General features: G+C 46.2%; 1 protein-coding gene across 6 annotated transcripts in view; it reads left to right on the top strand.

The window, feature by feature from the left end:
- The window catches only part of DTNB (dystrobrevin beta), a 138,915-nt gene that overhangs the window by 26,962 nt on the left and 97,769 nt on the right, over nt 1-14,184 (top strand). For all 6 annotated transcript variants that reach the window (XM_014961573.1, XM_014961572.1, XM_014961571.1 and 3 more), the window contains exons 7-9: nt 78-183; nt 6,162-6,328; nt 11,690-11,814. In XM_014961573.1, the coding sequence (XP_014817059.1) occupies nt 78-183; nt 6,162-6,328; nt 11,690-11,814 (398 nt within the window). The remainder of the gene's footprint in view (nt 1-77; nt 184-6,161; nt 6,329-11,689; nt 11,815-14,184) is intronic.

Raw genomic sequence — 14,184 nt, 5'->3', positions numbered from 1 at the left:
TGAGGCTGAAGTAGTTTTCGGTATAGAAAATTGAAATTTTTCATATAATCAAGTTGTATTTTCTCTTTTCTTTGCAGAAAAAGATCATGCTAAACATGTTTTTAGACACATTGATGGCTGATCCGCCTCCTCAGTGCCTTGTGTGGCTGCCTCTCATGCACAGACTCGCCCATGTTGAAAATGGTAAATGGAGTATTTTCCTGTGTGAGACATCTGGTCGGAGCAGGGGTTCTGTTCACCAGCTGTGAATGTGCACGTAACGAGGCGCTTCGTGCCTTCATCCTTTCCACTGTCTCACCCCCAGAGCATTTCAGGCCAGACTTGTGTTACACTCTAACGCTGCTGGGATGGAGACTGATTCTTTCTGAAATCAGCAGCAGCACTGCAAAATGAGATCACTTTTAGAGTTCTAGCATCATTAGTAGCAAACGACGGAAAAACAAGCAGCAGAAAACCAATATTCTCTAAATGTTCATGTTTATTCTGAAACGTTATTAAAAAACTTCACTTGAACTATGCTTTAACATGCTCTTTCAAGTGTGAGCTCCAGAAGGTTTGGTGTCCCTTCAAATGACTGTCTTGAGCAGCACTTGAGCACGTGAGTCACCAGCCCTCGCTATGGGAGGGAAACATTGAGCTCTCTTACCTCCAGACCTTTATTTAACTAAAATGTCCTGGGTTTACTGGCAGGTCATTTGGCTGAGGGGCTTGGGGGAGTTCAGGGAGCAAAGAGGTTTCCTGCAGAAGGCTGTGAAAGCATATTGAAACTATCTGTTGGTTTTAGAGGCCAAAAAGATGGTGTGCTTGATTTCTTTTACAGCTGCAGACAGTATATGTATGTGACTTGTTGTATGTGAATTCTAGGGAAAAAAAAACAGCCCTCCTTTTTTTTTTTTTTTTCTTCACCCATAAACTAAACTTCATCTTTTGTTTCCTTCACCACGGTATAATCATGTTATCATCCTCCAAACCCCCACCCCACTAGTTGGCATCTCCTCTTCTGCTTAATGCACTTATGGTCATTTCAGGGTGCAGGGACTTCTTCCTTTCGAGGGGCAGGGGGACAAACTCTGGGTTTCCCTTGGCTGTTCCCAGGCTGTCTCCAGCCCAGTTTCCATGATTTATATTCCATCCACTGTTTCTTGACCTTTATTCCTGTGATTGTCACGTCACCCAGTGTGACTTTGAAGGGCTGTGTCTTGGCATTTGTTGCGTGGCCTTCTCTTGAGCCTCTTGCAGAGCGCAGCTGGCTGTGAATTTAATCTGCATTTGCTCAGCTCTGGACAAGGCTGGAGCCGAGATGCTTGATGGGCCCTTTCTTCCTTGCAGCAGAGGAGGGCTGAATCTCCCCGTTGCTCTGTCTGTTTCCACAGGTTTCCTGCCAGTTTCATCAAAAAAAAAAAAAAAAATTTCTAAGGAGGATTTTGAGGGGAGCAATTTCATGGAGACAAATCTTATGGGAAAACTTTAAAAAAGGAGGGGAAGTTGACCTAGTTAAAATACGAGATGACCTGCAGTGTCCCTCCCACCCCCGGGTGACAGGGTGCTCTAACAGAAAACCAGCAGCGACTTCTTGCCTTTTCCTTCATCCTCTTGTCCCTGCAAACCTGTACTTTTGTTGTAAACCTTACATTTTGTTGAAAGGAATGGTTGTAGGAGGTCACAGGAATGCCTGCCTCCTTGCAATGGAAAGCTTTCCCAGAACATAGGCAAAACCATCTCCCTGTGGCCATCTTGGAGCTGCAGCCTGAGGCACGAGGGGCCCAGACAAAGCCCTGGAGTAGTGTCCTGGTGCTGCACAAGGACTAAAGGGGCTTAAGCTTCAGATGTTGATTTGGGCCCTTAAGGCAACAGGCACAAATGGAAATACAGGAAATTTTCTTTAAACGTAAGAAGAAATTCTTTTATGGTGAAGGTGGTCAAACCCATCAGGTTGCCCAGGTTGCGGGGTCTCCATCCCTGGAGATAGTCAGGACCTGATGGGACAGGGTCCTGAGCAGTGGCTGGGGATGGCCCTGCTTGAGCAGCTCCAGGGCCCTTTCCAGCCTCAGCCCTTCAGGATTTTGTGATTCTCACTCTGATTGCAATGGAAACCCCATTAAACCATTCCCTGAAGTTCTCCTCCTCCACCACCAGGCTGTGAACAATGTTTGTCTGATAAACACGGGCTCAACCTGTAAAGACCCATCCTTTGAGTCTGTGCTTTGCTTCCCCCACCTTGAACTCCTCTCCAGTCATTAGCAGTCGGCTTCTTCCGCGCTCACCTGGTGATTTCCCCCCAAGTTATTTTTCTTTGGATTGCACTTGTCAGAGCCTCGAGCTTTTGTTCCCTCGACTTCCCTCCCAACCAGATGTTTGTCTCCTCCACAGCTTGTAAATATTCTCGTTAATTACTCTGGCAGTCCTTGCAGAGTTACTTCAGAGGCACTTGAACACTTTGGTTGACACCTTTAAAAAACAAAACAAAACAAAAAAGAACCCCAAAAAACAATAATCCTGCAATTTCTTGGTTGTCTTTTCAACTCCAATATAAGCAAAAGGCAATTAAGCTCTGAACCGAGCTTGTTTTATTGGCAAAATAACATTTACAGGTAAAAAAATGACACGTTTTCTTTCTCAAGGCATGGCATAGACTCCTGGATTGGGAGCACTGATCTAAATCCCTGGCCCAGCCGTTGTTTCCCAGAGCCATCATCCCCATTTGCGTGCTGATGTGAGCGTAATAACTGTCTGCTTTTGTGCTGGCTTCTAATCCCTTTAGTTCTGCTTTTGTAGAAATGGGATCCTTTGTAAATGCAAGTGGAAGAAGTCTTCAGGCTATGGGGTTTTTTTCCTCTCCCTTCTGTAACAAAGGGAAAATATAGGAAAAAAAATAATAATCTGGCTTTTAAGCATGCCATGGCTGTTATTGTAAGCTTATATTAACGTTTGTAGAAATACTTTGCTACCTCATCAACTCTCCAGGGCAAGGATTGTATCTTACCACAAATACAGCTATTGAAAAAACCCAAAGGTGCATGATATGGAGAATGTGGCTGCTGTTTAGCAGTTCCCCAGTTAAAAATGCCCCATGGCATTGTTCACCTGGGTCAGGTCGTGTGTTACAACTCGAGCTTTGCCCGCCTTCTGCCACGAATAAATCCTTAACTTTCCCAGAAGATCGAAATAGCTTCAATAATTTCTGAAAGGGGTTGAGAATTTCTGCCTTTCCTAAAATGATGGAATGGTTTGGGTTGGAAGGGACCTCATTCAGGACCCTGTAGCGCTTTTGCCCCCTTTCCCATCAGCAGGAATCTCTCCTGGATGCAGAGGAGAGGGGAGATGTGTGGGCAGAGGAGGCAGAGCTGGCACCAGTGGCTGCCTCTCCCTGCGGCGGCTTTGGGAACCTGTGGCTTCATCCATCTCCCTTCCAAAGGCAAACTTGAATGTATGCAGACATTCTTGAAAGAGATTTACCTCGCTGCTGCTCAAAATCCTCTATCAAAAAGTTTCAACACCACCTTGGACTCGAAGCTGGGGTGAGATCACGGTTTAAATATTCTCAGGGTGAGAAAGTTGGTGTTTTTAATAATATTCTGGCATGAGCTTTTTTCTTATTGCAGTTTAAACCCTTAAGTACCTGGGTTTTTTGCCCCTGGCTCTGGAGAATGCGTTGCTGTTTTTGTAAATACCTCTTGCACATTTGCTGAAACCTTCTCCTGCCCGAGATGTCTGCTCAGTGTCCAGACAACTCCGTCACTTTCTCCCTCTTTAACCCGCCCCTTCCTTGAAATGCGATGCCCCAAATCGGACATTTTTGATGATCATTCAATATGAGAAATATTAACCAGTGTGTGAGCTGGAATAAAGCCCTTTGCTTATTAGATCTTTCCACTTTGACAATTAGCTGCTCTCTGGTCTTTTCCCGGTGGGACTCCCATCCAGGTTCCAGTCCTTTCATCTCCTCTGTATCTCCCCTCCCATCCAGGTTCCAGTCCTTTCATCTCCTGTGTCACGAGGCTCTCACGGGAGACTGATGTTGTAAGGAGCGCTGCAGTTAAATGAAAAATTGATGACATTTGATGCCTGTTTCCTATTTTCAAGGTCAATTACTCCGTCATGGAAAGACACTATGTTGATTTGGCAAATGTCTTCCACGGCTCATTTCTCTGTTCTTCTTCAGATGCATATGGTACTTTGCTGTATTATTTGTTCCCGTATGTATTCTACAAGTTAAAACAACATGAGAAGTCAGTAGTTACATATGCATAATTTCACACCCTTTTAAGGATCGTAATTGCAATTCTTGTAATGTCTCTTTTAAATCCCCTGCTAGTTTTCCCTTGCTCTGTTCTTCTGACTTTGAATATTTGAATTATTCTTTTAACCCTCGTTAATAATTTGCCCTGGATTTTGCTTCTGTAGGCTTCCTTTGGAATTTTAAATTGTTGAGGAACCCTTAATTTCAGCCAAATTGGTCTTTTACTACAGTCTGCTCTTTCCTCTGCACCAACAGAGTTTGTGCTGGTTTCTGTAGTGTCATTTCTTTAAGGAGCCGACAGTTCTTCGAACTCAGTTTTCCTGTTGAATTGTTTCTTCCTGTCCCTTATCTCCTCATTCTGTGAGTTTGCTGAAACGTGCTGCACTGAAGTTCTCTCTCCTCCGCTGCCTAAAACTCACAACATGGCTCTGTTGGCACATTGACTTCAGGTCACTTGTCATCTTTTTCCACCAGTTCTTTTCCACTGTTTGACACAAATCTAGAAGTCTTTCTTTTCGTTGCTTTCTCTACTTTTTGTGTTAAAAAAACCAAGTCACGAGTTCCTCTGCGGTCCATTCCCACTGGGTGTTTGTGTGTGGAGATCCCTTGCCACCATCAAGTCCTTGCTTTATGCAGCGTTGATTTGTGCTGCAATAAAGCATCATCCGCCTGATCATCTGGGCTTAATTACCCACAGCGTTCCCCACTGGGTCAATGCTCAGGGTGTCTTTGCTTTAGCTGTTCCCCGTGTGTTTTTAAGAGTTCCTACTTGTGCATCCACTCTGGGGGCATCAGGCACCTCTGATTCACGGGGCAAACCTTCCCTCAGAGGCCGTGACTCTGCAGGAGTGTCATTGCCCTCTGCAGAATTGCTCAACTCTCATTGGAACAGCTAAGGCATAATTTTTATCATAGACCAAAACTTCAGGCTCTTTCTAATGATTTCTCTCCCATCTTTCAGTCGTTGATAACAGACATATCTCAGGATGTCAGCTGGCTGGCCAGTGAGCTGCTGCTTTCCTGTTCTTTATACAGTTATTTATTTATGCAGTTATTTATACCAGCCTCTAATTACTTACACTCCGACCCACAGTGATGCTAAACCCTTTGCTCCTGTAACTCACCCTCATCCCTCCGTTCCGTTTCCCGTCCCTCACCTTCTGAGATGTGTTTCCCACAGTGAGAGATCTCCTTCCCCTCGTTCCCCTCCTCTTTTGTTTGTTCCAAAGACTTATCTCTTCGATGGAGCGAGTCTGTGACTGTTTGTTCACGGGTGGAGGAACAGGGAAGAAGCATTTCTCTGTTTATTTTCTCGCCTGCTCCTGCGTGTCACACCACATTAGTTGTCCAGTTCTCACGATGTTAGGATGTGGAGGTGTGTTGGGGATCTCTCCAGCCCAAGCTGTAGGGTACCAGAGGCAGCTCATGATTGGGGAAGAGCAAGGGAAGGTCCTCGGTGAGAGGAGATGCAGAGCAGAAGCCCATGGTGGGGCTCTGTGTTTGTCCCTTCTCAGCTGACCCCAGGGCAATGATCTCCTCGGGCAGGAGTTACCCGGGGTGAGCAAAGCCTTTCTGCACTCCCTGCCCACTCACCTGGTGTTGGACTTCCATGGAGACCTGGGGGTCTGAGTGCATCAGAGAAGGGAGAAATCGGAAGCAGAAATACTGAACTTCTCAGATGGAACTGCTGGGTTACCATCAACTTAAATTTACGGTTGATCTTACTGAAATTGCCTGCTCTGCACTCGAAATCCACGACCTGCCCAGGATAACACGCTGGTTTAGTGGTTACAAACCTGGGGGCGGGGGTTGGAAGCTCCAGTGAAACTTGACAGTCAAGGTTTTCCTGAAGTCTGCTCATTACTGTTTTTTTCTTGTTTGTTTGTTTGTTTTTTCCCCCTCTTTTCCCATCTCCCCCAAGTCTTCCATCCCGTGGAGTGCTCGTACTGCCGCTGTGAGAGCATGATGGGGTTCCGGTACCGGTGCCAGCAGTGCCACAACTACCAGCTCTGCCAAAACTGCTTCTGGCGCGGACACGCCAACGGCCCCCACAGCAACCAGCACCAGATGAAGGAGCATTCCTCCTGGGTAACTGCCCTCTCTGTCCCGCTGAAACACCCCCTCTCTGCTCGTTTGCTCTGAAAGTTAACAGTTTTTATAGTAGAATGGCACAGCAGGGCTTTTAAAGGTTTCCAAATAGCAAAAGCATATAAATAGGTGAATTGTACTGGTTTTATTACAATCATGTTGTTAATTCATTGATGGTCATCATTGCTGTTTAAAGCACACAAGGCAGCACAGCCCTTCAGCCTTAACAAGTGTGTTTTCTTCCCCTCTCCACATCAGTCCTACTTTTCCCGTATTTTCCTCTCTTCAAGCTTAAAAAGGCCTAAAGGTTGCGATACCTGGGCTCCCCAAAAGGTGAACCAGCTGGCGTGAGTGCTGTGCCCACAGAGGGACTTTATCCGAGTGGCATCTTTAAAGACAGTATTTCTTTAAGAGAAGGATTTAGTATGGTCATTGTCCTGACAACTGTGAATATGTGCACTGAAAACTCTTATATACAAAGCCTTAAAGAAATTATGAGAACTAGCACTCAGATGACTGTATGATAATCACATCTCAAGAAGTAATAGGTAATTTTAGATATAAAACCCCTATTTTATAGCAAAATATTAAGCCAAACTTTTTGCTTATTCAGAAAGAAGTTCAAATGATGATTGGCTTATAATTAGTAATTATCTTCTTGAAGAAGAGTCATTATAGTATTACTGTTTAATTTGGAAAGTTGGGGTTTAATACCAGTCAGTAGCTGGAAGGCAAAGAGAGGAAAATTTGGTCTTAAATATTGCCCTTTTTTAACCATGTGGGTAATAAACTTCTGGCATGTTTAATCCGAGCTACCCGTGGATTATTATCCCCTTAAGTATCTACAAATCCAGCCTGCCTCTTTTAATGTAAAGCCGTAGATCTGTTATAAAACAGCAGCTCTGTTTGCCCCCGAGGTCCCTGAGCTGTGGGTCGGGTCAGACCCTGCCCCTCTGCCGTGGGTCTGTCACCCCCACTCGGCGCAGGGCTCGCTCTCAGCCCTTTGGTTCCTACCGGGCTGGGCAGAACACGTCGGATTTAAGGTGTAACGTGAATTGGAGGAGCAGGAAATGGGAAGGGAAACAGGAAAATGGAAATTGATGGCTCTTCTGGGAACCACAACAGCGCGGTTGTCGCGGGGTCCAAGCCATGGGAATGTGGGAGCGATCCCTGGATTGAGCAGAGTCCAAACGGTGCTCTGCCAGGGAAAGGTTTAGGAGTGAGGAACTGTGAGGAACCACAAGGAACCAGGAGGAACCGTGAGGAACCAGGTCTGCCAGACAACCTGGGTGCAGCCACCTCGATTGACAGAGCAAGAATGCAGATCATCTGGCCCCAGGACCCAGGCAGTGGCTCTGGAACCATTTCCTTCAGTGGAAGGAGAGGAGGGAATTGGGCGTACAGAAGGAACACTCAACAGTGGACAGATCTGGGAGCAGAAGATTGCTGGAAACAGTATCGGGAAACAGAGTTTTTACAGAATGAATTGACAGAATGTCTGAAAGAAAATAGCTAGAAAAGAAAATAATAGTTGGGAACCTTGAAAGAGGCTAGATTTTTACATTTCTCTTGTTCAGCATTGTCAGAATCCAAATCACAGAAGGGTGACTTTAAGAGGCGAAGGGTCGTCTGAAGGTGAGGCAGAGACAAAAGATGGAAATCAAGGACCAAAATGGAGAAGTTTGAAGGATTTCAGTAAACAATAAGGCAATCACAGGACACATTTATGTTCCTGTAGTTTGTAGCAGTATTTCTGGCTCTTGCTCAAGAAACTTATATCTGAGTCTTTCTAACAATTTGCTGGTTTTTTTTAAGCTACAAAGTGTTTTAAATGAACCAAGAAATTCAGGGACATGTAAAGTACTACAGACTGGGGTGTCTGCTGTGACTGGGCAGGGATGAGGGATCTTTTATGAGAGGTCTCTTAAATGTTTTTTTCTTTTAATCTATTTTAACTTTTGCAAGTCTTGTGTGTTAATTTTATGAAAATTAAAAGTGAGTCTTTCTTAATTTTTAAAAAATAGACCATACTTTTGGATGTGGGCTGTGTTGCTAGTTCAATGGCAGACAGTCAGTTGTGGATGTCAGGGCATCTGAAGGGTCTTTGTCACGTCAGTCTTCAGTGGGACCCTTCTGCCATCACCTGCTGGATGATGAGTACGGCTGGTAAAGGGGGGAAAGCCAGACCTCAAAAGGTGAAGAACATCCAGCAAAGTGACTTAATTTAAAGGTGTCTATTCTGGATCAATTATGTTTTCAAAACAATGCAGTTGAGTGCAGACAATTGGGAAGTTCTGAGGTGGCACCTCCAAAGCTCCATGGAGGATCCATGGCTGGGGGAGCTGAACACCCCTCAGCGATGCCAGACCCTTGGGGAAGTGCTGTAGGTTGGGGTCCGGGCAGAACAATGCAACCACAAAATGTGCATCATAAGGTTTTGGTCCTGCTCAGCTCTGGAATGGCCTGACCTACCCATGTGTGTACTCATCAATAGTGTCCTCATTCCCACTGATCACACCTGCAGAGATTGGCTCCTTCTCTCATACAATAGGAAAAGAAATTTGTCATTCCTGGCGGTCCAGCCAAGTCTAGTTCAGTCGTGTATGGTATGTTTTCAGAGTTTTGGAGCCCTGGGACCCAGAATAAGCATTAATAGTGAGTATTTTCATAGGGTTCTTTTTCCTGGAGTTCTGAAGTGCCTTTGATATTTTTTTGATACTAGAAATCACATACTATAGTGATTTTTATATATAAACATATATATTACTACAGTGATTTTTATATGTGTATATATATGTAAGTTCAGGTAGAAACCTTTTCTTGAAAGCGGCTTTGCTGCAGGAACACGCTGCTTGTTGGGGCCTGTTGGGGGGAGGAACTTCAAACGCTTTCCAAATTCTTCCTTCCGGCCTATTTCAATTTTGCTTTTATTAAATAGCCTTAAACAACGATTCATCAAGTTATGCACACGCAGCAGAACTGAAAATCTGATTGTTCATTTGGAAAGCCTGCGGATTAGTCAGTGTTGGTTCTGTTTGTTTATTTTTTCGGTCGGCTGAACCTCAGGGGTCTCCGTCATCCCTGAGCGTTGGGTGAGACGTCAGAAGAGCCGAGTTACCTGCAGGGGTAGCCTGGGGAATGAGTTTTGGTGGCTTGTTATCAACTGCGGTTGAGTTGGAACGTTCTTCCTGCTATAAATAACAGAATGTTTGTTATTTATAACCGCCCCAAGGTGGTGGCTTTGGAGGAGGTACCCACAAGCCCAACACACGTGTAGCTGTTTCTACAGCGATCCCATCTCCGGCTTCCACTGGGAAGTCATTACGCCGGGGACTAATCGAATCCAAAACACCAGACGGGCCCTTTATCTACCCAGTTACAGGCTGGCGATACCCGAAGTAGCTGTTAATAAGATTTTTGCTCTCAGAATTACATCTCTTACATTTCTGGTTCATTTAATTTCCCATTTAATCCACCTTGAAGGTGTGAGAAATTTTTGAGTGGGTTTGTGTTCAGTCCCCCAGAAATGAGCCAAGAGGGGTCACAGTATGAAATCACGGACTCTGAGTCCCTGTCATGTTGCCATCTCTGCGTGGGCTCCCTCATCATCCCCGGGGCTCCTCTTCCCCCAGGAGAAGCTCCTCTCCCAGGGTGGGTTTCCCACCAGAGGCACGATGCCCTCACCCACCGGTTCTCCCGTGCCCTGAGCTCCCTCCCATCGCCCTGGTGCTTCTGCTGAGCCCACCTGGCTGCTCACACAGTGCTGCTGCTGGAGAAGAAGGAAACTTCTCTCTGCACTGAATTTCAGAATCTTTTTTTTGCTTCTTTACCAATTTTCAGTGTAGAAGGGGGATAACGCTGCCTTACTTGGTGTTGGTGTCTTGTGCAGCTTGTGATATTACAAGAAATAACAGTAAAATGAGGCAGATCATAGAATCACAGAATGGGTGGGAAGGGACCTCTCCAGAGGCGGCCGGGGCTCCAGGAAACCTCACTTCAGTGGTTGTTCTTAGTGCTTAAAATAACTTTTATTTATAAAATCTGTTTATAGACTATTCATAAAATGTATTTATAGACTAGTTGCACACTTATGCAGGCATCGCTATATAAGCTATAAGTTGTTCGTGCTTTGTTTATCACTAAGTTGGATAGAAAGAGGTTTGTTTAATAAATACATATGTGGTTCCAGTCCTTGAGTGACGTGCTGGTGGTACATTGACTGAAATAACTGAACCTGAGTGTTTGGTTTCTGTTGGGTTCTGGAAGCTGAGGGCCATAGCCAGAGTGATTCAGTGGTTGGTAGGAAATGATATTTTGACCTCACCTTGTGGCCCCCCAAGTGGAAGGTCAGGTACCTGAGGAGCACACAGTGCACGGGGGCTCCTTCAGCTCCTGCTGTTACAAAAGAGAACAAACACTCCAGCCTCTCAGAAGTATTTATTAGAAGTGCTTATTTCACTTTTGCACTTTCTCTGGAGCCTGGAGAGCCCAGATGTGCTTGTTGGTAGGTAGACACCAGTTTGGGTCATGAAGACTGTGTTTGAGCGCTGCCACTGCTGAACTTGAGTAGCCAGGATGAGGAATGGGGCTCTGTGGGTAACCGTGGTGGTGGCTCCCTCCTGCTCCTGCCCTGGCTTCCTCCTGCTTGGGTGGATGGGGATGGTTATCAACCTGCTCCTGCCCAGCTTCCTCCCAGTTGGGGTGGATGGGGATGGTTATCAACCTGCTCCTGCCCAGCTTCCTCCCAGTTGGGGTGGATGGGGATGGTTATCAACCTGCTCCTGCCCAGCTTCCTCCCAGTTGGGGTGGATGGGGATGGTTATCAACCTGCTCCTGCCCAGCTTCCTCCCAGTTGGGGTGGATGGGGATGGTTATCAACCTGCTCCTGCCCAGCTTCCTCCCAGTTGGGGTGGATGGGGATGGTTATCAACCTGCTCCTGCCCAGCTTCCTCCCAGTTGGGGTGGATGGGGATGGTTATCAACCTGCTCCTGCCCCAGTTCCTGTCATTCTTCCCTCCAAATACAGCCCTCGTGTTCTGGAGACCTTGTGAATACTTAATTGCATGTGATTGCCCCTTGATTTAATGCCTGATAGAAACACCAGAGAATTGGATCGTTTCTTGCTCTTACATACTTTTGTTAAACTACTTCATTTTTCAATATTTTATCACCAAAAACCCCTCAGAACGTGTTCACCTGTGCTAGCTGCTGTACTACTTTCCCAGCTATGGGATTTTGTAAGTGGATGTTTCCGAATAGTCTGCTACTATGCATTTTTTCCTCTTCTGTGTTGTCTGCCAGCCCACGATACCCTGCTCTTCACCATGGCCAACTCATCTTTCTCCTTCTTTCCCAAACCAGAAATCACCTGCAAAGAAGCTGAGCCACGCGATCAGTAAATCCCTGGGTTGTGTCCCGAGCAGGGAACCTCCTCGGCCCGTGTTCCCCGAGCAGCCAGAGAAGCCCCTGGACCTTGCACACATCGTGTGAGTAGCTGTTTGCTCCTCTTCCTGCGCTCGGTCGATGGCACAAAGAGAGGTGTCCGTGCCCACGTTTGGCTCTGGCACGGGCTGGTGGAAAGGATGCTGGTTTGGGTTAGAGGGATGAAGTTGCAATGCTGGAACTGTGTGTTTCTCTCAAAAGTTATTGGAAAGATTTTGTTAAAAATACCTTGTTAATGAGAAAAGAGATAGGGAGTGCATTTCTGTGCAATTAAGGCCTGGCCGTGTGTTCCACTTGTACCTGTTACCGTTTCAATGTACTGATCCATCTAACTTTTTGCCCATCGCCGTGTTGGATCAGACTCTGATTTCTCATTTATTGTAGATTACAATTATAGAAACAGAACGATGTTAAACAGAGGTAGTTGCAGTTGATGTTTCCTGGCATTAGCAGCAGCAGGGCTCGGCTCGTTGCTGGCAGCATTGACTTCACATTCTGGTTTGGTGCAGCAGAGGCTACAGAGAGGATGAGGGGCCTGGAGCATCTCTCTGCTGAGGAGAGGCTGAGGGACTTGGGTCTCTTTAGTCTGGAGAAGAGAAGGTTGCGGGGGCATCTGATCAACGCCTATAAATACTGAAAGGGTGGGTGTCAGGAGAATGGGGCCAGTCTTTTTTCAGTGGTGCCCAGGGACAGGATAAGAGGGAACAGGCACAAACTTGAATGTAAGAATTTCCATCTAAACATGAGAAGGAACTTCTTCATTTTGAACATGGCAGAGCCCTGGAAGAGGCTGCCCAGGGAGGTGGTGGAGTCTCCTTCTCTGGAGACATTCAAAACCCACCTGGACACGTTCCTGTGGGACCTGCTCTGGGTGGACCTGCTCTGGCAGGGGGTTGGAGGAGATGGTCTCCAGAGGTCCCTTCCAACCCCAACCGTTCTTTGACTCTGTGATCCATTCACACTTTTCTTTAGATTTCTCCCTACGCTGCTTCCTCGTTGAAACACACTAACGTTCACAAGAGAAAATCAGACATTTAGGATGTAATGCTTTATAAAAAAATACAAGAACATGTAATTGCCCAAGTGCAGCTCCTGAAAACCCTGACAGCAGCGGAGCTGTGACCCAGCTGCGACGAGCCAGGGTTTCACTGCTGACACAGGTTGCCAATAGTGATGGTTTTCTCTCTCTCTTTTGCTGGGACTGGTTAATTTGTGAAGGGATGAGGGAGCTCCAGCCCTCAGCTCCACCAGGAGTGGGGAAGGCAAAAGCGTTGTGTTGTGGGATGTACGTAGGTGATCGATATCAAACACTAAATGGCATGAAAATAAAATGAAGATAGGACTAAATAGACCTACTGGGGATTTTATATCAGTGATATAAGACCTTTGGGGTTTTCTATGTAAGTGGTAGCACTGAAATAAAACTTTAAAAAAAGGAGGGAAAAAAAAAAGAAAAGTAGCACCTGACTTTCCCCCAGTTGCCCAGAGTGAGAAGTGACTGATCTTGGTAGAACTCAGCCATAAAGAGGAACTGCCCAGGGCCACGGTGAGTCACTATTGAGGTGTCAATGATCATGGCTCGATTGCGTTTTTTCGTGTAAGGGAGGTGCACATCAGCATCTGACAAACACTCTTCAGAGGAAACTGTCCCAAAAAGCTGAACCCAGCTTCAGCTGGGAAAACAACCCCAGCATAACCATGTTCATAACTGGGAACAGCTTCAGAAGGCTTGGCCAAGTGCTCCAGGGCGAACAGGGCTTGGAAGGGAAGGGAAACCAGCTGTGCTTGTCAAGGGAGGGAGGAACGACAAAAATCGGTAGCAAAGAATGTAAAGTAAGGGTTTAAAAGTTCCTGGAGAACAGCTTTCAGGCTGTGGTTTGGCAGGGGCTGCTGAGCCCCGTGCCGAGGGGGGGGACACCCTCCGGGGAGAGCCCGCGGGGATGCTCAGTCACACCCTCCCGTTTGGGGTCCAAACCGCATTTTGAAATAATTCCTTAATCTGGGAACTCGCTGCTGGCGGTTGGTGTGTCCCGGAGCCTTGGAAGGTTCCCAGAGCACGGGGGAAAAAAAATCCATGTCATCTCATTTCTTTTTTTGAGGCAGGGAATGGAGTGAAAGGGGACGATCTCTGACGTGTTCTGTTCATCAACACGACTGGGATGGGGAATAAAGCCATTTAATAAAGCAGTAGATGAGCCGTTTGGTTGGTCAGTAAATAAAAAGGTAACTCGTGCCAGTCAAGCCCAGGCTTTCGGCAGCTTGCTGTGGGCAGCCAGTTTGTGTCTTTTGTAATGAGATTAATTTTGATTAACAGAGTGGTATTGTTGGCATAACGCGTTGATTATGAGCAGTGAATAATTTAGAAAACAGTAATCAATACAGCACATATACAGCAAATTGGGGGGGGGGGGGAA

The sequence above is a fragment of the Calidris pugnax genome, unplaced genomic scaffold (assembly GCF_001431845.1).
Source record: "Calidris pugnax isolate Ruff unplaced genomic scaffold, ASM143184v1 scaffold639, whole genome shotgun sequence".
Taxonomy (NCBI): domain Eukaryota; kingdom Metazoa; phylum Chordata; class Aves; order Charadriiformes; family Scolopacidae; genus Calidris; species Calidris pugnax.
Note: the sequence above shows the minus strand (reverse complement) of the source record. Positions and strands in the feature narration are given on the sequence as shown.